The sequence below is a fragment of the Lygodium microphyllum genome, chromosome 13, assembly GCF_053477565.2.
Source record: "Lygodium microphyllum isolate KBCC chromosome 13, Lygodium_microphyllum_v1.1.10, whole genome shotgun sequence".
In the NCBI taxonomy this organism is placed as follows: domain Eukaryota; kingdom Viridiplantae; phylum Streptophyta; class Polypodiopsida; order Schizaeales; family Lygodiaceae; genus Lygodium; species Lygodium microphyllum.
The window spans coordinates 763,815-790,728 of record NC_141147.1 but is presented as its reverse complement, the minus strand read 5'-3'; the positions used below and the strand labels follow the sequence as shown (position 1 = coordinate 790,728).

General features: G+C 37.7%; 1 protein-coding gene and 1 pseudogene across 1 annotated transcript; both read left to right on the top strand.

Annotated features, from left to right (window-relative positions):
- Nucleotides 1-1,634: 1,634 nt before the first annotated feature.
- On the top strand, nt 1,635-2,406 carry LOC148026273 (uncharacterized; annotated as a pseudogene).
- Nucleotides 2,407-2,560: 154 nt separating this feature from the next.
- Nucleotides 2,561-3,604, top strand: LOC148026272 (uncharacterized). The gene is made up of 3 exons (XM_087690661.1): nt 2,561-2,975; nt 3,104-3,462; nt 3,548-3,604. Exons 1-3 carry the CDS (start codon nt 2,561-2,563, stop codon nt 3,602-3,604), a joined length of 831 nt encoding a protein of 276 aa, XP_087546787.1.
- Nucleotides 3,605-26,914: the final 23,310 nt, after the last annotated feature.

Genomic DNA, 26,914 nt, shown 5'->3' with positions numbered 1-26,914 from the left:
AAAGCTAATGGACGGTGCCCATGGAGTCTGGCACGCCCAATCTCAATGTCCCAAATAGAAATAACATATCCGTGCGCATAGGCGCATACAAAATAATAATCAATAATCAATGCCTCAATAGACATGACAAAATATAGGCGTGGCGCCTATCAAAATATAATCCATAGGTCGAATACTCGCTAGACTCCAATGCTTTCCTCCGCCACTGCTGGTATCTCTACACATCAACTGAAGCATTCACAATCGTTAGTAAAATAATACAATTAAACCAACAAAAGTGAATACCTAGCAGTCTTCAGCTACATAAATAAATCAACTGGTTAGAAATAAATCCTAACCTTAATTTATTACGAGTGCGCACTCTAAACTCATAAACATTTATTAATTTAATATGCATTTTGCGGAATCACCCGCTATGGAATCACCCATGTACACACTAAATTAATGAAACGCCCGAAAAGGACAGGCGTCCCCATCAACTTCTCGCACAAAGAATCCACTTTGTGTATGAGCCCCGGTCATCAAAGTTTACGGAATCCACCGTAAAACCTCACGGAATCCACCGTGAAATATGCCTCCTGGCATCACTAAATCACTGTAAAGATGATGAAAATTCATTGGTAAGTTTAAACTTGTTATGTTGGGGTTTATGGAGTCACATAATTGAGGTCAGCAATAAGAGCATCAATGTGAAATATTTATTAGATGATCAATGTAGTGGCAAACTTTGGTTTTGAGAGCCTTTTACTAGGGCAAATCTAAATTATGAAAATACATGCTTTCAAATAGATGGTTGTTTTTGTCACATTGATTGTCCACATATTTCCAATAGTGGGCAACCATTCACAGACTTCTCTTGTGCTCGTTGCAAAGGTATACCTACGCTTTCTAACTTTAGGATGAGAGTATATAGGGAGAAGTTAGTCCAAGAGAAGAGAGGGGATAGGGGAACTGGATTTGGCAGAAGATTAGATTATCTCACTAGACAGAAGCTCAAACAAACAACACTTGTTTCCAAAAAGCATATAAGAGAACTCACTTGTAAACTATGCAAGTATAAAAGCTTTGGCTTGCAGCTCTTTTAGTGAAAATAAGGAGCTTACATGAAGCCAACATGGAGTCTCTTAATCGAAGAGATGTAAAGAGATTTTGTAACAATATAATAGAAGCCCATAGATTGGGAAAGTTTGGTGGAAAACTTGCTCTCTAGGACTTCTTGCAAGACATAGCTACAAATATGTTACGATCAAAGGGAGGCTAGCAATATAGTGCAAATACCAAAGCTTTGTTTGAGGTTGCAAAGATGTGGGGTGGACCAAGGTTGCATGATTTCCTCACTACTAACCTCAATGGCCCTTCACTCTCAACGACAAAGAGAGCCCATAGACAAGCCACCCACTTCATACCTGGTATACATGGATAAATTTTTGACGCCATTGCTGAAATATATCGAAAGGAGAAAGAAAAACATGGCATTGTAGGAAAGACTCCCTTTATTTTGGTGGAAGATGAGACTACCGTAAAGAAGTGAATAAGGTAAACATATTGCAAAATTTGTTTTCTGGGATCGTAAAAAATATTCTCGATCAACTTTTAAATTTTATGACATTTTTTGTTTTGATTGTAGGTGGAACCCTAAAGATGATATGCTTATTGGGTTTGATGGATACAAGTCTTTAGACCATGAGTGCGGGACTGCATCCATGATTAAAGTTGGAGAAGGAAAAGCAAGCTATGATGTAATTGTTGATGCTTTTGAGACTCGTATCATTGGTGGTTATGCAAGAGTCTTTGTTGCAAATCCACTTCATGAAGCACTTCCGCGCTTAGTTGTGGTGGCTGCTCATTGCACATGCAATCGGTTTGATGCAAGTTTTGTCCAAAGCAAATGGAGTGAAATCTCAACATTGTGGGATGAGAAGCTTGCCTCGACAATAGGTCCTATTATTGGACATGCATCAAGATGGAGATAGTCGACGAAGAAAACTAATGTTAGTTAATTATGTTCACAAATATGGCACTAGATACAAGATTGAATGGGATGGATGGCCTCTCTCAACCAAATTATCAAATGGAGAGGTTTTTGGTCTACATGATCAAGATTTTATACATAATGGAAAAAAGCTTGTCAATATTCTTAACAAACCAAAGCGTCAACTAGCTCTTGGTAATGTTTGGGTTACCTTGAATCATGTTGCCATTGTTTATGATTCCTTTTCACTTGACAAGCATATGCTCAAGGAAGCTGATATTAGGCGAGATGATCATCAAAATTGGGCTGCAGCACAAAGAATGTGTAGTAGGCAAGTCCAATGGTGTTTGGGAGAGCTAGCAAATAATGGAAAACATAGAAAATAGAGGAGCATGGTGGGAACACAAGCTTACCTTGAAATTGTAGGAGACTAAATTGATATTTTCTTGTCTCCACACCTCAGCTTGGTGGAGAGAGTCCATTTAGCAGCGAAAGTGGCATTTTTTTTTCAAGTTTGGAGATCCTGGATTATGAAACATGCAACACATACATTGTCAAAAAAAATTATCAATAAGGCGGCATTCTTAGATGTACAACTCTCGTGCCAGTAAATTGTTAAGTCCAAGCACTCTCGAGACTTGGAAACATGAATGCAATAGAATAAGGCTAAAGTTAAAACAATCAAAAATCTCAAGGGATGATAGGTTTGAATTACACAGTGAAGATATCAATGGAGAATCTCGAGTTCGTGTTTGGTGTAACAAATGTAACTCGTTGTATGGGAAGGGCTCAGTGGAAGGGAAGCATGTAGCATATACTTGTCTTTCTAACTTCGTGAGGACACACATCATGCAAAATAAACGTCATGAGAAAAATTATATTATGTTTCAAGGGCTTACAAAAGTGGATATACAACATACTATAGTTGATCAAGAACTAGATGATAAGAAAGAAATGGAGATGTCAATAGAGAAGTTACATTCTTACATGGAGAAACATAAAGGTAATATCTTTTTTCTTTGTTTGAGTTTATATATGTAGTTCTTTTTATTGAAAAATAGGCTGCGCATTAGATTAGGCTTTTTAATATCAAACTCATTATATAATATAAGTCTACTTTTCATCATGTAGATTGGGATTTTGAGATCATCGAAGCTATCTTACATGACTTCAAAGACAAAAGCTTTGCTCGTGTAAGGTGCAAGTACAATGACACGTGGCTACATTTGTGTCCTTCAAGGTTTGACTTATATACAATTTTGATAGAGCATACAAAATCAATATTGCACACAAAGGCATATTTGAAGGAGGAGGAAAAATCCAAGCCATTGCTCATAGGATTGCATGGACGTCCTCGAAAGGGTATAGTGCATGATCCAAAACAAACATCTCTTAGCAAATTCATGGTCTCTACAAAGGCTAGAAATTTAACTCACTGTGATCCATTGGCCTCATCTCTAAATCACCGTAAAGATGATGAAAATTCATTGGTAAGTTTAAACTTGTTATGTTGGGGTTTATGGAGTCACATAATTGAGGTCAGCAAGAAGAGCATCAATGTGAAATCTTTATTAGATGATCAATGTAGTGGCAAACTTTGGTTTTCAGAGCCTTTTACCAGGGCAAATCTAAATTATGAAAATACATGCTTTCAAATAGATGGTTGTTTTTGTCACATTGATTGTCCAGGTATTTCCAATAGTGGGCAACCATTCACAGACTTCTCTTGTGCTCATTGCAAAGGTATACCTACACTTGCTAACTTTAGGATGAGAGTATATAGGGAGAAGTTAGTCCAAGAGAAGAGAGGGGATAGGGGAACTGGATTTGGCAGAAGATTAGATTATCTCACTAGACAAGAGCTCAAACAAACAACACTTGTTTCCAAAAAGCATATAAGAGAACTCACTTGTAAACTATGCAAGTATAAGCTTCGGCTTGCAGCTCTTTCAGTGAAAATAAGGAGCTTACATGAAGCCAACATGGAGTCTCTTAAGCGAAGAGATGTAAAGAGATTTTGTAACAATATAATAGAAGCCCATAAATTGGGAAAGTTTGGTGGAAAACCTGCTCTCTAAGACTTCTTGCAAGACATAGCTACAAATATGTTACGATCAAAGGGAGGCCAGTGATATAGTGCAAATACCAAAGCTTTGTTTGAGGTTGCAAAGATATGGGGTGGACCAAGGTTGCACGATTTGGTGGACATGCTACATAGTATAGGGATCTTGAATAGGCTTTCATATTTTGAGTTCAAGGAGAATAGTGTGAAATTTTCACGTGCCCATAAGAAACAGCAGCATGTATGGAGAGAGTTGAATCTCAAGGAGACCATGGAAGAAGCAGATGTAGGTGATTACAGATGTGTTTCAACTGATGAGAAGATAATTGATGCCTTGAAAAGGGGATTACAAAGTGCTCACCACATTTGTGAGCATTTACAAATAAAACCAAAAGGTAAAGAGGATAAGCAATGGTGGTTGGAGCCTTGGTCCGAAGGTTTTTTTTATGCTTACACCAGTTCAAATTTCCAGGATTCTAATATAGATGAGGAATTTTCAGCTCCTACAAATGATGGAGTGGATTCAGAGGAGAATGTATCCACAAGTGAGATAAGACATGTAGTAGATTCTTTGTTAGATGAAAAGGACAAAGTAAATCCAGTAGTGGAGCTTGACAATAACAGGTTTCTCTTTAAATCAACATTGGTAAGTCAACTCAATGGCAATCCCACATTGTCCAAAGATAGGGTTACAAGGGTGCGACAAGGAGTATACTATAGTAAGGAGGAGAAACATCATATTCAAACAAATGAAAATCTATTTGGCATTGGTTCAGATTGTGATGTGTTCTTCCAAGAAGAGCATACCAATGGGAAGATCACAAGGCTATTGATAAGATCTTCAAAAAGTATTTAAAAAAATAAAAGCCAAAGTGTGTGGTACTTAGGACGAGTTCAAAAGATGAGAAGAAAAGTTGGTGGCGCCTATGGGGAATACAAGAGAGGGTTTAGCCTCCTAGATAGGCCCTTAGGAGTGGAGGTTCAACTTAGATGGTATCAAAAATCAAAGGGAACACGTCCCTTTACATATGATTTGACAGACCTTGATATGATAGATATTGAAAGTGTCATTGCTCTTACAAACCTCACATATGATTATAATAATAATAAATATGAGCTTGATGAAAATGATTGGAAGATCTTCAATGAATTTGTAAACGACCATCGAGGATAGGTAAATGAACATTATTTTTCCTCTTTTTTAGTATTATCTCCTATGTAAATTGAGTGAAGGAAAAAAGTCTGATAGAGTGATTTTGAGGTGATTTTTTGGCATTTTCCTTCATGTTAATGTTTTATATTTGTATGTTTGTGTCAGGAATGCAACTAGTGGATCATGATGATGCATTTTAGCATGTCAGAATCAACATGGACTCGAGCTTTGAAAATGCCAAGGTATTAAGTAGAACACACTTATGGATTGGAGAAAATTTTTGTATATCACATTTTTTGTATAGCTATATCTACTTTGTAAAGGAATACAAAATAAGTTTTGTATAAATGCAAAAAATAAAAAAACCATATTTTTCATTGAATCATCATGTGTATTTTGTATATTCACATTTTTTGTATAGCTACATCTACTTTATAAAGGAACACAAAATAAGTTTTCAACAAATGCAAAAATTAATAATGTGGATTATTCTACAATTTCTTTTGGGCTATAGAAATACAACATGTTTTTTGCTTTTAATGTACCTACCTCCTTGAATTACAAATGAAGTGTGGCTTCATTGTGTTGCTTGAATTATGGATTGAGTACATTTATCTCTTGTCATCTCCGAGAGAGAGAGAGAGAGAGAGAGAGAGAGAGAGAGAGAGAGAGAGAGAGAGAGAGAGAGAGAGAGAGAGAGAGAGAGAGAGAGAGAGAGAGAGATGTGTGTGTGTGTGTGTGTGTGTGTGTGTGTGTGTGTGTGTGTACACGTGTATGTATGCGCGACATATATGCCTTCGATCTAGAAAAGATGAGCCGTGGAGAGGATATTTTGAGATGAACTAGATACAACAGATATAATGATATACCTTGCTAGAGCCCTACTACCACCATAATAGTGCAACATCAAGATCAATATTGCAATGTAAGCAAGCTCAAAGATAGTAATAGGATGGTCAAAGTATTTAGTTATGTATTTTTTTATTAAAGACCTCTAAGACTAACTTTGGGCTAGTCTAGCTTCCTAGTAATTGTGTATCATAGCTTTAGGCAATGCTAGCCGTAAAGATACTAATGTGAATGCCTTTTGCTAGCTAGTTCTGGGTTGAGAATTGCATGCTCTAGTTATATACTTGATGTCTCTATCTAGAAATTATTTTAAAGTCTTACTTTTATTGATAAAAATTTGAAATCTATCTTTGTATGTCCTATGTTACAATGATATTTTCATACTCACTAGAACTACTAAGAGATTGTATGAACCATTGGGAGTTGCTTTGTGGTCAATTCTATATTGTAGTATCTTGTATCTATACTATTACATAGGGATCTATTAAATTCTTTACTAAAAAAAATAAACTCACAGTAAGGGATTATAAATATTGCTAAAAAGTCATATAAGGACCAATAAAATTTTACAAAATAGGTTACATAGGGATATATAAAACATGCCTTGAACGCACGTGATGCCTAGGATTTATATATAGTAACTATTTCTTGATGATGTACCTATCAAGGGATGTGAAGTCTATGAAAAGAATGAGGAGCTTGACGAAGATGACTGCATGACATCTGTAGTCAACCATCTTCATGATTGTGACACAATTTTGACAAAGCTAGAAGAAATTCATCTTACTCTTTCTGGAGCTAAATCGATCTTTGGAGTTGAAGATGTCCTAGCGGTCGGACATCTGTGTGGCCCCTATGGGCGCAAACCTTCGCCAACATTTGTGTGGCCCCTATGGCCGCAAAACTTTGCCAACAACCAAGATAGATGCCATCAGCACAAAGTAAGAAAAATGCACAAATATTTCAGAGGTGAGAAGATTTATTGGCGCATGTGTATTATATCTCATATGGATACCACATTTTGCTCATGTCGCAGAAAATATTTATCAATTATTAAGAAAATGCTAAAGATTCTCTTGGAATAAAGAGCATACTCTCACTGTACGCAAATTAAAGAAGTTGTTAATTTCAGCCCCCACTCTCAAAAGGGCTGATTATTCAAATGGTCAACCCATCATCCTTACTGTGGATATAAGTCCCATTGGGATAGGATGGGCTATTGGCCAAGAAGATCTTGAAGGTAACATGTATGCAATTCATTTTGTAGCAAAGGTTCTCAATGAACGTCAAAGAAGATATGCACAAGTAAAAACGGAATTTTGGGGACTTGTAACAACATTAAAGTGTGATCATGAATACTTTAATGGTGCTTCCGTAGTGGTGGAAACCGATTGTCTTCCACTCTTGGGCATGATTGCCAACTGCTCTACACATGACATTGCTATGCTAAAATAGATTGTATATATTAAATCTCTCAACCCCAAATTAAAGCATATTGCAAGAAATGAGAATCCGGTTGCTCACATCTTGTCACGAGCAATATATGACAATGAAGAAGAACTGATGGAAGAAGATGAAGTTGAACCGTCTATACTTCTTGAATTTCATTCCATGGCTATTGAAAGTTCATTTTCAGTTCCTACATATACTGGTCCAAAGCTGAATATTACAAGTGTAGCTGATCTTCTTAATGGTACAGTTTTAAATACAGCAACAACATGAAAAGGTACTACTATAATTCAGCCAACCAGCAACAAAGATCAAAGATTTGTTTATAGAAGAATGGTAGTCAACTAGAAGCCAGCATGCTCATTGCATTGCTCAAGTTCTAGTCCATTTCCTTGAAGAAGATTGGCTGAAGATCGGCCAATATTTGAGCACAATGAAGAAGAAAGAGACTTGGACTGATGAAGAGTTCAAGTATATTAAGAGGAAAGCTTATGGCTTCCTTCTTAAAAATGGGCATCTATGGAAGCACGCAAAGAAGAAGAAAGGAGCGTCCGTCCAAGTTTTAGGTAACAAAAGGTTGCAACAACAGGTAATGAAGGAATATCATGAAAGCTTGTGGGCTAGCCATAGAGGCATATGGGGAATCTTTCTAAAATCAAAGAAAAATAATGGTGGCACAACATATATTGGAACATAGAGCATTTTGTTAAAACATGTTATGTGTGTCAGATATACTCTATGGTGGTTAAGCATGGAGATGGGTTACAACCCACTTATCCCTTGTCTATACACTATAGATAGGTTGTTGATCTTGTAACCATGCCTACAAGGATATGGAATATGCAGTATTTAGTGCTTGCAAGACAAGATCTAACCAACCAAGTTGAAGGTAAAGCTTTAACAACCAAGACCACTCAAGGTGTTTGTCTCTTTTTGCTTCAAGAATTATTTTGTAGATATGGTTGTGTTGGTAAGGTAACCGCAGATAGAGGATAATTAGATGCCGATGAGGCATGCAACTTCTTTTCTCAATTGGGTTAAGTTGGCTTTAACGTTAGCTTACAACCCTGAAGGCAATGGGAAAAGTGAGAGAGGGCATTAGCCTATTCTCAAAGCTCTAGCAAAGTCTTGTAGAGTAAAAATCAAAGAATGGCCTAAAATGCTTCCTTTCGCATTATGGGCTGACTGGACTACTCACAGTGCTACAACCGGTTATATGCCAGCTAAACTTATGCATGGGCAACAACCAATTATGCCAATTGAAGAATCTAAAAGCAACATAAAGTGGCACATGCCAGAGGATGTGCAAGTTCCGAGGGGCTGAATTTCATGAGGTTCATTGCCCATGGTCTAAACATAAAACTTTTAACCTTTACATGTATTACTTAGTCACTTGTAATCTAGACATACTACAAGAGACTTGCCTAGTGCAATAAAACATAAAACCTAACTCCACCAGCATATGGCATGGTGAAATAAAGATGGGGGCTCTCTGCCTTAAAATGTAATAAATTTACCATGGTCCCTTAACAAGATGATTGAATTTGGTCACTTGCTCTTAATTTTCCTTGCATTGCTTACATGAAGTTGCTACAAGTTCTGTATGTCATGCTACATATGACATGGTATGAGTGATCAAGGACAATCATATGGCTTATACATGAAGTTGCTACAAGTTTTGTATGTCATGCTACATATGACATGGTATGAGTGATCAAGGACAATCATATGGCTTATGCATGAGGCCTTGACTTCATATGTCAATGATGAAGTTACTCTAAAAACATGACTCACAAATTCATTAGAAAGAAAAATCACTTAAGTTCATAAAGTCTACTATGTTTTTGAACATAGGGCATTGTATATGTCTTATGTCTTACATGTGTAACTAATGAGACATGAAAAATAAACAAGGAAGAAGAAAAGAAGGGCAGTGTGATTTTTTTCACGTTTTTCGGGATGAGCAGGAGCCATGAATGGATAAGGGGAAGAGGTGTCCAAAGCTACCACATAAAGGGGCAGTTCAAGCCATGCAACTAGAGTTAACAGCAACAGACTCTAGTTGACATGTAAGTGCTACTCTTTCCGTGCTTTGATGGAAGGCCATTCTTGGCTGAGTAAAACAGGGTAGAACTGTGTATTTAAAGGGCGACAGCCCATACATACTTGAGCTCGATTATGAATCTTGAGGAAGGACTAGGCCTGACTTGTGTATGCTAAGTTTGATCTCCCATATCAAGAGAGACATACAATCCACTCTCTTAAGTCTTTTAAGAGTTGAATAGGGACTATTATTGGTCTTCCAATCCTGTTATTTGGAGGGCTTAAGTTCATCTACTTGCTTTATTGATTAATCTTCTTGACACAAAGGGCTCATTCTTGCCCTTGGAAGCTTACTACAATCTACCATAGAGGAAGCTTGAAGAGAGGAGTGTCAATAAGCCTTCTTGACTTGTTTATGAGAAGAAAGTGGGTTGGATATTTTAGAGAATTGTGGGGAGCAGCACTTATCTTCCTCTTCTTGAAGATTCATGGCATTGATATGCTTGATGCAAGTGGATATTGCATAAGTATTGTGGAAGGGGTAACAAGAAAGCATCTTGATTGCTCTATGTATGTGCTTGGGGCTGAAATAAGTGGCCAATTATAAAGCAAACAAGGGCAGTAGGAATTCCTTCTTTTCTCCTATTTCTACATGCCTATTGCAAGCTCCTATTGCTTGTTACATGCTCTTGAATATAGGGGTTGTTTTTGTACTTCATCAAAGTGTCTTCTTAGGAGGTAGATGCCATGAATATGGGCTGAAATAGGCAGCCCACACAATGATTTATGGACACTAGATCCTTTTACTTCTCTATTGCTTCATATGGTATGATTTACACTTATGTTTGGTTGATCTATACACTCTATGTTAGGAAAAGTCCATACTAACATCAAAGGTGAATTATGAAAGTTTTATGGGTTGATTTGGGGCATATATCTTCAGCCATATTCAAAGAATTAGCTACAGGAGTGGTCTTTTAATTTCTTGCTCTATAGTTGGCATTTTGTCAAAATATGCAAGAATCATTTGCCCCTATGGTAGGGCAATGTTTGAAGATCAATCATAGATACTTTGAATTGGATTAAGATGAGCTCTTTCTCTTATTTCTTGACCGTGGCATCATAACCTTATTAGGATCTTTATATGGAGATCTCTTGAAGCAAAACTCTTTGTCCTACAAGCCTTGTAATTAACTCATAATCTTTGTTCCTTACAAGTATACATTGAATGTAATCATGCAAAGTTGGTCCATGCTTGAATGATGCGATGCAACGTTGTTTTTGATACTTTTACTTAACTTCATAATCCATGATTACTCTCACATTCAAAAAAACAAGGTTGGCTTGAATTAGAGCTTATGAGGTAATACACTTGTGATCTTTGCTAAGAACTTGCAATTGGAAGCCCTTGATTTTGCTTGAAACCTTCAATTCTTCTCTTATCTCTACCATCTCTGGATTCTAAACTCTTGAACTACAAACATTCTTCTTACTCAAACCCATGTGAATGACTGTGAAGTACCTCTTGAACCTTTAAGCATTCACTGTAATCTAATTATCTCTTGAAGCCACATCTCCAATTATCTTTTCTACTTTTCTTGTCAAACCCTTGTGGTGCTCTTCAACCCTGCGCGTTGCAATATTGGTGAACCCAATGTGAAGGTCAATGTAAGAAAACTCCAAGATGGGGGATTCTTCAAAAGATACTCTACAATAGTTGGTGCACATTCTGTAGCACACTCAGCAACAACAAATCCAAATGTTACAACAACAACAACAAAGGCAAGACAAAGAGAAGATTGATTCCATAGCTATCAAGGCCCTAGAGGAAGTTGGGTGTGAATTGAAATAATTTAATGGTCAAAATGTCTCTGTATTCATTCATTTGTATATTCAAAAAATGCTCTTCTTTGGTGCCGCAACATGCATGGAGCCGTTATTTTGCCAGGCTAGCCAAGCATGGTCTTCAAGAAAGAATCCCTGGTTTTTTTTTGCTAGATGTGGATTGGGCTGCATTTAAAAAAGTCCTACACGAAGAATTCTTCTTAGAAGACTCTGGCCTAATGACGAAGAAATGTTTCACTAATTGGGTTGAGAAACCCAACAAAGGTTTAGCTAAAATAGCTTTATACCATGAATTTGAAAGTAAATTTGGACAACTTGATGCTAAAGACCAACATAGTATGGAAGGACCTAAGGTTGAATTATTTCTTAAGGTTGTAGAACCCATACTACAAGAGAAGCTTGTTCATCACCTAGAAGATGCTACCTTCAAATCAGGAGTCAAGACTGCATGGACAAATGTTACTGATGAAGTTAACATGATTGCTCAAAGAGAGAGGATGCAACTAAGATTGGGCTCTACTTCAACTCCAACAAATCTATTGATGGAGCATGTTCTACCTTCAAAATCCCCTATTCCTTTGACTAACCAACCAACTCTTTCTTCTTTTGTTCCTTTTAAAAATGATGTCATGGATGAACTCATTAAAAGCATGCGAGACCTTCATCTAAATCTTACAAATATTAGTTCCAAGTTGGAGAAGTTGGATGTCAAAGTTGAAGAACGAGGATGATCATCAACTCAAAGTCCCATGAGAGAAGGCTTAAAGAGGCGTTGTATTTGGTGTGACAGTCAACAACATTACAAGAGAAAGTGTTCTACCTTCTGTGAGGCTAAAGCTTAGAAGCTCGTATTTTGGAAAGATGGGAAAATTCATGCAGCTCAAACTGGTCTTTCATTGGAGCCAAATTTTGGCCATGGTGGATTGAAGAAAAGATTAGAAGATTTAGATGTAAAGAATGCCTACGTAGCAATTGATGCAGCTACCTATGGGCTGCAAATTGAGCTAACTAAATCAAATTTGAAAGCATGTAAAGCTAATGTGCAATCTAAAGTATGGATACAAGCATTAGATCAAATGGAATGCGGTAAAGTAGCCAAAGATGATGCATTCGAGAAACAACTAGTTGCAAAGAACCAGTAGATTCTTTCTCTGCCTTTGCACATTTAACTAACGTCAATCATAAAGAACCAGTAGATTCTTTCTCTGCCTTTGCACATTTGGCTGACATCAATCATAAAGAAGTTGTGATTGAAGAAAAGAGAAGAAGAGAAGATGAACAAGGGTCTTCCTGTTCTAGCCCTCCAAAACGAGTAACTGGAAGAACGCCTTGACAACCAAAGCTTGCTGACAATATAACCCCAAATCAAGAGATGGAAGATGTCCCACAAACAAAGAAGCTCGAAGGAAAGAAGAAAGGCAAGCAGCGACGAGGCTATAAATTGCAATCTGACATAGAATCTGCAATTGATCTCAAACGAGTTCTAGAAGAATGAGTTCTGGGAAGTAAAATTGAGTTCACCTTAGGTGAAATTCTTGGAATTGCCAAATGTGAATTTCATGATGCAATTATTAATGAAATCAAAAGAAAAAGACAATATGTTGGTGATCATGCTGAAGAAAGAGTGCATGCTTTTTTGCAAGCTCTTCAAGTTTTTGTGAAGGATGAAGAGAAGCTGACTCCACAAGGAATTCAGCTTGAAGTAGTTAAAGAATTAATTGCAGCAATTGAAGCTGAAGATAAAGAAAGCACGGATGCAAAAATTAAAGAAGTGAAAGCTGAAAATGCAATGGTCTGCTGGTCCAAACCAGTTGGGCAGCCCACCTCTCAAAAAGAAGGTTGTCTACAACACATGCATGATGAGAAAGAAGCTCGGTTCATTCCAAGCAGTCACTACTCCCGTATGCATTGGGCAAGGACAACAACAGAGACAATCATCAAAATTGGGGAAAAATAAACAACATGTATTGCACTCTTAGACCATGATTCTAAGATAAACCTTATGGCCAGGAGTCTCTATGAAAGAGGTGGATGGCCCATAGACGTTGATCCGGGCTGGCAAATGAGAGCTGCAAAACAACTCTGCTAGAGAATTATATGTTGCATGTCCTAATGTACAAGTAACTATTGGAGATATAAAAGACAATTTTCGCTTCTTTGTTCAATACTCTTTTAGTTACCCTATCATTATCGACCAACCTTACATTTCTGAAGCCCACTTGGAAACAAAAGCTCTTGATGATGGTTCTTCCTATGCTCGAATCCGAAGCAAGGATAATGAACAACCTATCCAATTTCTTACTATGGTGTTAACTATCATCAGAATAGAGATCAATTTTAAGAATATTATGTGCCTCCTAATGCCTGAGAATTCAAGGGTTTTCCAGCTGCACTACTACAAAATGTGGCTACGGCAGTGCGTCATGTAAAAAGATTGTACCTCCCTATGCTACAAAAACTGTCTCTAGCAAATCTGCATGTATGTACAACCAATAGTATGGGCTATTATAAGTCTCTTTCAGCTAGGACTAAAGCTAAAAGAAAATATATATGTCATGTGAAAAGGGTGCTAAAAACTTATGACATGATGGCTGAAAATGAAGATATTTCGGGCATTTATTTTGGACTAATTACTATTTACACATTGAATGAAGTATATGCAGCTACTCATGTAGAAAATCAAGCTAAAAATCAGTATAGAAGCATGTTCATTGGATTTTTATCAAACGATTCAAGAATTTGTTCAACAGGAAGACATTGGTTTACTCAACAAGGCTAAAGCACAAGTGGAGACAAAATACAAGACGGTGGATAAGAAAGTCACGCACATGGCAGTCCCAATGCCTCTTGAAAGTGAAGGGATGGCTAATAGGGACAGCAAATCAGCCAAGTCTTTGATATCCTTCCAACATTGGACACAAGTTTACATCTGAAAGTATAAAAGAGCTCAAAATAGGTGATAATTCTTTCATTTCGCCGGTTGAAAAACACTATTTTATGCAAATGCTAATGAAACATGGAAAAGCTTTTGCATTTCAGCCAAGTGAAATAGGCTGTGTGGATCCAAATATTGTGGCTCCTATGGTCATTTTCACGTGCCTCGGAACTTCAAGCCCACTCCCATTCCAAGGGCACATTTGCCCAAATTACTGGAACTTCTAAATGAAAAGATCGGAATGAAGATTTTAGAACCTCCTTTAGCACCTTACTCAAATCGATGGTTTAACGTACCCAAGAGAAATGGATCTTTACGATTCATTCAAGATCTACAGCCTGCTAACCGTGTCACAATCCAAAATGTTGGTTCAGGTCCAATTGTTGATGAGTTTGCTGAAGCTTTTGTAGGGAGAGAAATTTATTCTATGGGTGACCTACATTCTGAATATGACCAATTTCAGCTTTCATTAGAAAGTCGAGACATTACCACAATGAAGACACCTCTTGGATTGGTCTCCATGTGCACTCTACCACAAGGTGCAACAAACTCCCTAGCCCATATGATGAATGCTATGCACAAAGTCTTAAGGGACTTTATTCTGTAGCTTACTCTTCCATTTCTTGATGATGTACCGATCAAGGGATGTGAAGTCTATGAAAAGAATGAGGAGCTTGACAAAGATGACTGCATGACATTTGTAGTCAACCATCTTCATGATTGTGACAAGATTTTGACAAAGCTAGAAGAAATTCATCTTACCCTTTCTGGAGTAAATCGATCTTTGGAGTTGAAGAAGTCCTAGTGGTTAGACATCTGTGTGGCCCCTACAGACGCAAATCTTCGCCAATCCAGATAGATGCCATCAGTAGAATCCAAGAAAAATGCACAAATATTTTAGAGGTGAGATGTGTATTCTATCTCATATGGATAGCACATTTTTCTCATGTAGTTGAAAATATTTATCAATTATTAAGAAAAGGCCAAATATTCTCTTGGAATAAAGAGCGTTCTCTCACTATACGCAAATTAAAGAAGTTGTTAATTTCAGCCCCCACTCTCAAAAGGGCTGATTATTCAAATGGTTAACCCATCATCCTTACTGTGGATACAAGTCCCATTGCGATAGGATGGGCTATTGGCCAAGAAGATCCTGAAGGTAACATGTATGCGATTCGTTTTGGAGCAAAGGTTCTCACAATGAATGTCAAAGAAGATATGCACAAGTAAAAAGGGAATTGTGGGGAGTTGTAACAAGATTATAGTGTGATCGTGAATTCTTTAAATGTGCTTCCGTAGTGGTAGAAACTGATTGTCTTCCACTCTTGGGCATGATTTTTAACTACTCTACACCCGACATTGCTATGCTAAGATGGATTATATATATTAAACCTCTCAACCCTGAATTAAAGCATATTGCAAGAAATGAGAATCCGATTGCTCACATCTTGTCACGAGCGAGATATGACAATGAAAAAGAGCTAATGGAAGCAGATGAACATGAAGAATCTACACTTCTTGAATTCCATTCCACGGTTGCTGAAAGTTCCTTTTCAGTTGTTGCTGCATAGACAAACCCAAAGCTGAATATTGCACATGTAGCTTATCTTTTTAATTGTGTAATTTTAAATACAAAAAGAACATGAAAAGATACTGCTATAGTTTAGCAAACAACAACAAAGATCAAAGATTTGTCTATAGAAGAAGGGTGGTCAACTAGAAGCCACCATGCTCCTTTCATTGTTCAAGTTCTAGTCCATTTCCTTGAAGAAGATTGGCTGAAGATCGGCCAATATTTGAGCACAATGAAGAAGAAAGAGACTTGGACTAATGAAGAGTTCAAGTATATTGAGAGAAAAGCTTATGGCTCCTTTCTTAAAAATGGGCATCTATGGAAGCACGCAAAGAAGAAGAAAGGAGCGTCCGTCCAAGTTTTAGGTAACAAAAGGTTGCAACAACAGGTAATGAAGGAATATCATGAAAGCTTGTGGGCTGGCCATAGAGGCATATGGGGAACCTTTCTTAAATTCAAAGAAAAATATTGGTGGCACAACATGTATCGGGACATAGAGCATTTTATTAAAATATGTTATGTGTGTCAGATATACTCTATGGTGGTTAAGCATGGAGATGGGTTACCACCCACTTATCCCATATCTATACACTATATGTAGGTTGTTGATCTTGTAACCATGCCTACAAGGATATGGAATATGGGGTATTTATAGTGCTTGCAAGACAAGATCTAACCAACCAAGTTGAAGGTAAAGCTTTAACAACCAAGACCACTCAAGTTGTTTGTCACTTTTTTCTTGAAGAATTATTTAGTAGATATAGCTGTGTATGCAAGCTAACCCCAGATAGAGGAGAATTGAATGCCGATGAGGCATGCAACTTCTTTGCTTAATTGGGTATTAAGTTGGCTTTAACGTTAGCTTACAACCCTGAAGGCAATGGGAAAAGTGAGAGAGGGCATTAGCCTATTCTCAAAGCTCTAGCAAAGTCTTGTACAGGAAAAATCAAAGAATGGCCTAAAATGCTTGCTTTCACATTATGGGCTAATCGGGCTACTCATAGTGCTATAACTGGCTATATGCCAGCTGAACTTATGCATGGGCAACAACCAATTATGCCAATTGAAGAATCTATTCTCACATGGAGTCTTCTACCTTGGAAGGAAGACATCAGTAGAGAAGAGTTGCTGACTTTGTGCATATGACAGCTAGAAAGAAGGCATGGAGATGTTCATGCAACTATTGAGAAGCCAAAAACAACAAGACTAAAGAACAAAAGAAGATTTGATAGGCAACATCGACTTCAACCAAGATCTATCCAAGAAAATGTTTGGGTGCTCGTCTATGAGAGTATCCTAGACAATCAATACAATGCTTCTAGGAAGATGGTAAAGCATTGGTTTGGCCCATATGTGGTAAAGGTTGTTCATGACAATGCCACATATTCATTGGCTCAATTGGATGGAACAAGCATGAAGATACCCATAGCTGGTAAAAGAATCAAGCTCTTCAAATGAAGAGAAAGTTCAATATACGAGTTAGAAGACTTAGATATAATCCAAGAACATGAATACATGGAGGAAGAAGATGACTTCAAAGATGGAGAAGAGGACATGACGAAAGATGAAAGCAACATAAAGTGGCACATTCTAGAGGATGTGCAGGTTAGGAGGGGCTGAATTTCATGAGGTTCTTTTCCCATGGTCTAAACATAAAACTTTTAACCTTTAAATATATTACTTAGTCACTTGTAATCTAGATATACTACAAGAGACTTGCCTAGTCCAATAAAACATAAAACCTAACTCCACTAGCATATGGGATGGTGAAACAAAGATGGGGGCTCTCTGCCTTAAAATGTAATCATATTACCATGGTCCCTTGACAAGATGATTGAATTTGGTCACTTGCTCTTGATTTTCCTTGCATTGCTTACATGAAGTTGCTACAAGTCTTGTCTGTCATGCTACATATGACATGGTATGAGTGATCAAGGACAATCATATGGCTTATGCATGAGGCCTTGACTTCATATGTCAATGATGAAGTTACTCTAAAAACATGACTCACAAATTCATTAGAAAGAAAAATCACTTAAGTTCATAAAGTCTACTATGTTTGTGAACATAGGGCATTGTATATGTCTTATGTCTTACTTTTGTAACTCATGAGACACGAAGAATAAACAAGGCAGAAGACAAGAATGACAACATGATTTTCGTTGTATTTTTAGGGATGAGTAGGCGCCATGGATGGATAAGGGGAAGAGGTGTCCAAAGCTACCACATAAAGGGCCAGTTCAAGCCATGCAACCACAGCTAACCGCAGCAGACTCCACTTGGCATGTAAGTGCTACTCTTTCCATGCTTTGATGGAAGGCCATACTTAGCTAAGTAAAATAGGGCAAAATTGTGCATTTAAAGGGCGACAGCCCATACATACTAGAGCTCGATTATGAGTCTTGAGGAAGGACTAGACCAGACCTATCTATGTTGAGTTTGATCTCCCATATCAAGAGAAACATTAAATACACTCTCTTAAGTCTTTTAAGAGTTGAATAGGGACTATTATTGGTCTTCCAATCTTGTTATTTGAAGGGCTTAAGTTCATCTACTTGCTTTATTGATTAATCTTGACACAAAGGGCTCATTCTTGCTCTTGGAAGCTTACTGCAATCTACCATAGAGGAAGCTTGAAGAGAGGAGTGTCAAGAAGCCTTCTTGACTTGTTTATGAGAAGAAAAAGGGTTGAATATTTCAGAGAATTGTGGGGAGCAACACTTATCTTCCTCTTCTTGAAGATTCATGGCATTGATATGCTTGATGCAAGTGGATATTGCATAAGTATTGTGGAAGGGGTAACAAGAAAGCATCTCAATTGCTCAATGTATGTGCTTGGGGCTGAAATAGGTGGACAATTATAAAGCAAACAAGGGCAGTAGAAATTCCTTCTTTTCTCCTACTTCTACATGCTTATTGCAAGCTACCTATTGCTTGTTACATGCTCTTGAATATAGGGGTTGTTTTTGTACTTCATCAAAGTGTCTTCTTGGGAGGTAGATGCCATGAATATGGGCTGAAATAGGTAGCCCACACAATGATTTGTGGATAGCAGATCCTTTTACTTCTCTACTGCTTCATATGGTATGGTTTACACTTGTATTTGGTTGATCTATACACTCTATGTTAGGAAAAGTTCATGCTAACATCAAAGGTGAACTCCAAAAGTCTAATGGACTGATCTGGGGCTTACATCTTCCGCCATATTCAAAGAATTAACTACATCATTGGTCTTTTAATTTCTTGCTCTACAGTTGACATCTTGTCGAAATATGCAAGCATCATGTGCCCCTATGGCAAGGCAGTGTTAGAACATCAATCATAGATACTGTGAGTTGAATTAAGATGAGCTCTTTCTCTTATTTCTTGACCATGGCATCTTAACCTTATCAGATTCTTTATTTGAAGATCTATTGAATCAAAATTCTTTGTCCTACAAGCCTTGTAATTAACTCCTAAGCTTTGTTCCTTCCAACTATACATTGAATGTAATCATGCAAAGTTGGTCCATGCTTGAATGATGGGATGAAAGTTGTTTTGATACTTTACTTAACTTCATAATCCATGATTACTCTCATAGTCAAGAAAACAAGGTTGGCTTGAATTAGAGCTTATGAGGTAATACGCTTGTGATCTTTGCTATGAACTCGCAATTGGAAGCCCTGGATTTGGCTTGAAACCTTCAACTCTTCTCTTATCTCTACCATCTCTGGAGTCTAAAATCTTGAACTCCAAACATTCTTCCTTCTCAAACCCCTGTGAATGACCGTGAAGTACCTCTTGAATCTTTAAGCATTCACTGTAATCTACTTATCTCTTCAAGCCACATCTCCAATTATCTTATCTAGTTTTCTTGTCAAACCCTTGTGGTGACCTTCAACCCTACACGATGTGACATTGGTGAACCTAACATGAAGGTCGAAGATGGTGGATTCTTCAAAAGATACTCTACAACAGTTGCTGCACATTTTGCAGCACACTCAGCAACAAAAAATCCAAATGTTACAACAACAACAATAAAGGCAAGACGAAGAGAAGATTGATTCCACAGCTATCAAGGCCCTAGAGAAAGTTGGGCGTGAATTGAAACAATTTAATGGTCAAAATGTCTTGGTATTCATTCATTTGTATGTTCAAAAAATGCTACTCTTTGGTGTGCCGCAACATACATGGAGCTGTTATTTTGCCAAGCTAGCCAAGCATGGTCTTCAAGAAGAAATCCGTAGTCTTTTTCAGCTAGATGCCGATTGGGCTACAGTTAAAAAATCCCTACTTGAAGAATTCTTCTTAGAAGACTCTGGCCTAATGACGAAGAAACGTTTCACTAATTGGGTTGAGAAACCCAACAAAGGTTTAGCTGCAACAGCTTTATACCATGAATTTGAAAGTAAATTTGGACAACTTGATACTAAATACCAACATAGTATGGAAGGACAGAAGGTTGAATTATTCCTTAAGGCTGTAGATCCCATACTACAAGAGAATCTTGTTCATCACCTAGGACATGCTACCTTCGTATCAGGATTCAAGACTACATGGACAGATGTTACTGATGTAGTTAACATGATTACTCGAAGAGAGAGGATGCAACTAAGATTGGGCTCTACTTCAACTCCAACAAATCCATTGATGGAGCATGTTCTACTTTCAAAATCCTCTATTCCTTTGACTAACCAACCAACTCTTTCTTCCACTGTTTCTTGTAAAAATGATGTCATGGATGAACTCATTAAAATCATGCGTGACCTTCATCTAAATTTTAGAGAAATTAGTTCCAAGGTGGAGAATTTGGATGTCAAAGTTGAAGAACAAGGATGATCATCAACTCAAAGACCCATGAGAGAAGGCTTAAAGAGGTGTTGGATTTAGTGTGACAGCCAACAACATGACAAGAGGGAGTGTTCTGCCTTCTGTGAGGGTGAAGCTTAGAAGCTCGTATTTTGGAAAGACGAGAAAATTCATGCAACTCAAACTGGTCTTCCATTGGAGCCAAATTTTGGCAATGGTGGATTGAAGAAAAGATTAGAAGATTTAGATGTAAAGAATGCCTAAGTAGCAATTGATACAGCTACCTATGGGCCGCAAATTGAGCTAACTAAATCAAATTTGAAAGCATGTAAAGCTAATGTGCAATCTAAAGTATGAATGCAAAAATTAGATCAAATGGAATGTGGTAAAGTAGACAAAGATGACTTGACTAACGCCAGTCAATGCATTCGAGAGGAACAACTGGTTGGAAAGAACCAGTAGATTCTTTTTGTGCCTTTGCACCTTTGGCTGACATCAATCATAAAGAAGTCTTGATTAAAGAAAAGAGAAGAAGAGAAGATGAACCAGGGCCTTCCTCTTCTGGCCCTCTGAAACGAGTAACTAGAAGAACACCTAAACAACCAAAGCTTACTGACAATATAACCCCAAATCAAGAGATGGAAGATGCACCACAAATAAAGAAGCCCGAAGGAAAGAAGAAAGGCAAGCAACCAGGCTATAAATTGCAATGTGACATAGAATTTGCAACAATCGATCTCAAACGAGTTCTACAAGAACGAGTTCTGAGAAGTAAAATTGAGTTCAGCTTAGGTGAAATTCTTGGAATTGCCAAATGTGAATTTCATGATGCAATTATTAATGAAATCAAAAGAAAAAGACAATATGTTGGTGATCATGCTGAAGAAAGAGTGCATGCTTTTTTGCAAGCTCTTCAAGTTTTTGTGCAAGATGAAGAGAAGCTGACTCCACAAGGAATTCAGCTTGAAGCAGTTAAAGAATTAATTGCAGCAATTGAAGTTGAAGATAAAGAAAGCACGGATGCAAAAAAGCTGAAAATGCAATGGTCGGCTGGTCCAAACCAGTTGGGCAGCCCACCTCTCGAAAAGAAGGTCGTCTACAACACGTGCATGATGAGAAAGAAGCTCGGTTCATTCCAAGCAGTCACTACTCCCGTACGCATTGGGCAAGGACAACAACAGAGACAGTCATCAAAATTGGGGAAAAATAAACAACATGTATTGCACTCTTAGACCATGATTCTGAGATAATCGTTATGGCTAGGAGTCTCTATGAAAGTGGTGGATGGCCCATAGACGTTGATCCGGGCTGGCAAATGAGAGCTGCAAAACAACTCTGCTAGAGAATTATATGTTGCATATCCTAATGTACAGGTAACTATTGGAGACATAAAAGACAATTTTCACCTCTTTGTTCAAGACTCTTGTAGTTACCCTATCATTCTTGGGCAACCTATCATTTCTGAAGTCCACTTGGAAACAAAAGCTCTTGATGATGGTTTTCCTATGCTCGAATCAGAAGCAAGGATAATGAACAAGCTGTCCAATTTCTTACACTGTGTGTTAACCATCATCGAAACAGAGATCGATTGCAAGACTATCCTATGTCTCCTAATGCCCGAGAATTCAAGGGTTTTTGGGCTGCACTGCTGTAAAAGGCGGCTATGGCAGTGTGTCATGTAATAAGATTGTACCTCCTTATACTACAGAAACTGTGTCTCTAGCAAATCTGCATGTATTTACAACCAATAGTATGGGATGTTATAAGTCTCTTCCAATCATGACTAAAGCTTAAAGAAAATACTTATGTCATGTGAAAAGGGTGCTAAAAACTTATGACATGATGGTTGAAAATGAAGATATTTTGAGTAATTTTTTTGGACTAATTACTACTGACACATTGGATGAAATATATGTAGCTGCTCATGCAGAAAATCAAGCTAAAAATCAGTCCATTAAAGCCTATTCATTGGATTTTTATCAAACAATTCAAGAATTTGTTGAATAGGAAGACATTGGTTTACTTAACAAGGCTGAAGCACAAGTGGAGAAAAAATACAAGACGGTGGATAAGAAAGTCAAGCATGTGCCAATCCCAATGCCTCTTGAAATTGAAGGGCTGGTTGATAGAGCAGCAAATCAGTCAAGTCTTCGATATCCTTTCAGCATTAGACACAAGTTTACATCTGAAAGTATAAAAGAGCTCAAATTAGGTGATAATTCTTTCCTTTCGCTGGTTCAAAAACACTCTTTTATGACAATGTTAATGAAACATAGAAAAGATTTTGCATTTCAGCCAAGTGAAATAGGCTGTGTGGATCCAAATATTGTGGCTCCTATGGTCATTTTCATGGTCCCACATGTGCCTCGGAACCTTAATCCCACTCCCATTCCAAGGGCGCATTTGTCCAAATTACTGGAACTTCTAAATGAAAAGATCAGAATGAAGATTTTAGAACCTTCTTCAACACCTTACTTAAATCGATGGTTTATCGTGCCCAAGAAAAATAGATCTTTACGATTTATTCAAGATCTACAGCCTGTTAACCGTGTCACAATCCGAAATGTTGGTTCGGGTCCAATTGTTGATGAGTTTTCTTAAGCTTTTGCAAGGAGAGCAATTTATTCTATGGGCGACCTATATTCTGGATATGACCAATTTTAGCTTTCATTAGAAAGCCGAGACATTACCACAATGAAGACACCTCTTTGATTGGTTTACATGTGCACTCTACCACAAGGTGCCACAAACTCCGTAGCCCATATGATGAATGCCATGCACAAAGTCTTAAGAGACTTTATTCCACAGCTTACTCTTCCATTTTTTGATGATGTACCTATCAAGGGGGGATGTGAAGTCTATGAAAAGAATGAGGAGCTTGACAAAGATGACTGCATGACATTTGTAGTCAACCGTATTCATGATTGTGACATGATTTTGGCAAAACTAGAAGAAGTTCATCTTACCCTTTCTAGAGCTAAATCAATCTTTGGAGTTGAAGATATCCTAGTGCTCAGACATCTATGTGGCCCCTATGGACGTAAACCTTCGCCAATCAAGATAGATGCCATCAACACAAAGTAAGAAAAATGCGCAAATATTTCAGAGGTGGGAAGATTTCTTGGCGCATGTGTATTCTATCTCATATGGATACCACATTTTTCTCATGTAGCCGAAAATATTTATCAATTATTAAGAAAATGCCAAAGATTCTCTTGGAATAAAGAGCATACTCTCACTTTACGCAAATTAAAGAAGCTGTTAATTTTAGCCCCCACTCTCAAAAGGGCTGATTATTCAAATGGTCAACCCATCATCCTTACTGTGGATACAAGTCCCATTGGGATAGGATGGGCTATTGGCCAAGAAGATCTTGAAGGTAACATGTATGCAATTCGTTTTGGAGCAAAGGTTCTCAATGAACGTTAAATAAGATATGCACAAGTAAAAAGGGAATTTTGGGGAGTTGTAACAACATTAAAGTGTGATCGTGAATACTTTAAAGGTGCTTCCGTAGTGGTGGAAACAAATTGTCTTCCACTCTTGGGCATGATTGCCAACTGCTCTACACCCGACATTGCTATGCTAAGATGGACTGTATATATTAAATCTCTCAACCCCAAATTAAAGCATATTGCAAAAAATGAGAATCCAATTGCTCACATCTTGTCACGAGCAATATATGACAATGAAGAAGAGCTTATGGAAGAAGATGAAGATGAAGAATTTATACTTCTTGAATTCCATTCCATGGCTGTTGAAAGTTCCTTTTCAGTTGCTGCATATACAAACCCAAAGCTGAATATTGCATGTGTAGCTGATCTTTTTAATGGTACACTACAAGGATACAGGCGCATAGTGACAACAGTTTTCGACGTAACTTCGCAACGTCGCTATTTGCAATGCAAATAGCGACGGTACTCAGGTGAGAAAACGTGGGCCGAAACCAGAGCGTATCATTTTGCGCGAACGAAGGAAAGAGAGAGCGAAAGGGAGAGCGAAATCTATCTTGCGTTTGAGAGGGAGAGGGGGAGAAAGAGAGAAAGAGGGAGAAGGAAAGCTTCTCACCATCGCCGCCGCCGTCGCGAAGAGGATCCGCCGAATCCATCCTCAAGCCTTTGCGGTGAGTGCATTGTTCCCTCTTGCTTTTTTCTTTTTTTCTCCTTTTCTTTTGCTTGTTTTTGTTAGAAATCATGTGTATTGAGAGAGAAAGAGAGGAAATGAGAGAGGGAGAGGAAGAGAGAAAAGGAAAGAAGGAACGAGAGAGAGAGGGAGAAAACATTAAGCATAATAGAGAAAAAGAGAAAGAGAGGGGGAGGGAGGGAGAAAGGGAGAGGTTGTTGTTATTGTTGTTATTGTTTTATTTCTTCTTTTCCTTTTTTCTTATTTGTTGTTGTTGTGGTAGTCGTAGTAGTAGTAGTGGTAGTAGTAGTGGTAGTGGTAGTGGTAGTTGTTTAATTTCTTATTTTCTTGTTTGTTGTTGTTGTGGTAGTCTTGTTGTTGTGTAGTCATAGTAGTAGTAGTAGTAGTGGTAGTGATAGTAGTAGTTGTTGTTGTTTAATTTCTTCTTTTCTTGTTTGTTATTGTTGTGGTAATCATGGTCGTGGTCGTAGTTGTCATAGTCGTGGTTGTAGTAGTAATAGTAGTTTTCTTGTTTTTTTGTTGTTGTTGTTGTTGTTGTTGTTTTTTTTCTTTTCTTTTCTTATTTATTGTTGTTTAGTTTTCTTTTTTGTTGTTGTTGTTGTTGTTATTGTTATTATTATAGTAGTAGTAGTAGTAGTTTTTTCTTCTTTTCTTGTTTGTTGTTGTTGTTGTTGTTGCTGTTGTTTTTTCTTCTTTTCTTGTTTATTGTAATGATAGTGGTAGTGGTTTGTTATTGTGGTAGTCGTAGTCGTAGTCGTCGTAGTAGTAGTAGTAGTAGTAGTAGTAGTTTTCTTGTTTGTTGGTGTTGTTTTTGTTTTTTTTCTTGTTTACTGTTGTTTAATTTTCTTGTTTGCTGCTGTTGTTGTTGTTTTTGTAGTAGTTTTTTCTTCTTTTCTTATTTATTGTTGTTGTTGTAGTAATAGTTGTTGTTGTTATTGTTATTGTTATTGTTGTTTCTTCTTTTCTTGTTTATTGTAGTGGTAGTGGTAGTAGTAGAGAGAGAGAGAGATGTTTTATTAAAGAAAATGAGAGAGGGAGAGGAAGAGAAAAAGAAAGAAGGAACGAGAGAGAGGGAATAAACATACAACATAATAAAGAAAGAGAAAAAGAGAGAGAGATCAAGGGAGAGAAGAGAATGAATGGATAAAAAACAAAGAGAGGGTAAGATCTTGTGCTTTAACATCTTCTTTTCTTGTTTGTAGTAGTGGTGGTGGTGGTGGTGGTGGTGGTGGTGGTGGTGGTGGTGGTGGTGGTGGTGGCGAGGTCTAGTATAAATACCACGAGACGGAAAACACTCTGACATACGTTAATTTGTGGGTGGGTGGATACTTTACATACGTTAATTTTATTGAGTTACAAGAGAAGAAATCCATTCTCAAACAATTTAAGAAAGAAAAAAAGAATGATAAGAAGAACAAATTGTTTGTCGTAACGTAAACCAAATGGAAAATGATGAAGGTCGTGATGTTCGAAATCGCGAGGCGTATCTTAATCATCATGTCCCATGTCCTTGCTCTCAATGTAAGCTAGCAATTAGATAAAAACGTCGATTATCTATAAAACACGTACGACGCTTTGATGAGCTTCAATTAGAGATCATTGATCGGGCGATCTCATATTTTGAGCAAACGGTAAGAAAAGTGTATATCAATCATGCATTGTATTTGCAAGCTAATTGAATACCATATACAAAAACATTGGGTATGGCTCGCAAATTTCCTATCCAAGGAGGTGGCATCTCGTCCTAAGGAGGAGTGCACCCTTTGCGGCCATATAGAATAGTTTGTGGGCGTGCAATGGTGGATGGAGTGCCTGAGCCAATCTACCACTTGAAAGGTACTACCCAATCTATACCATCAATACCAGAGGAGACATGCAGCCTTCCAAACTTTCCTACAAACTTGGAGCCTGAGATGGAAGCAATGATTGACGCATTGATGCCCATGGATGTGGAGACATCTGATCCACTTAGAGAGAAATCATCCATACCATTATATGATAGGTACCGAGTATCTCACCTAAAGACACTGCTTGCACTCCTCCTAAGTGTGCAAGAAAAATAAGGATGGAGCGATGCGAGTGTGACCGAGTTGTTCAGGTAC

Bases quoted from the DNA above. Each gene is read 5' to 3' on its own strand.
- LOC148026272 (XM_087690661.1), top strand. From the start codon at position 2,561: ATGTACAACTCTCGTGCCAGTAAATTGTTAAGTCCAAGCACTCTCGAG. The intron at 2,976-3,103 runs GTAATATCTTTT...TTCATCATGTAG, and splicing joins TTACATGGAGAAACATAAAG to ATTGGGATTTTGAGATCATC. The intron at 3,463-3,547 runs GTAAGTTTAAAC...AATCTTTATTAG, and splicing joins AAGATGATGAAAATTCATTG to ATGATCAATGTAGTGGCAAA.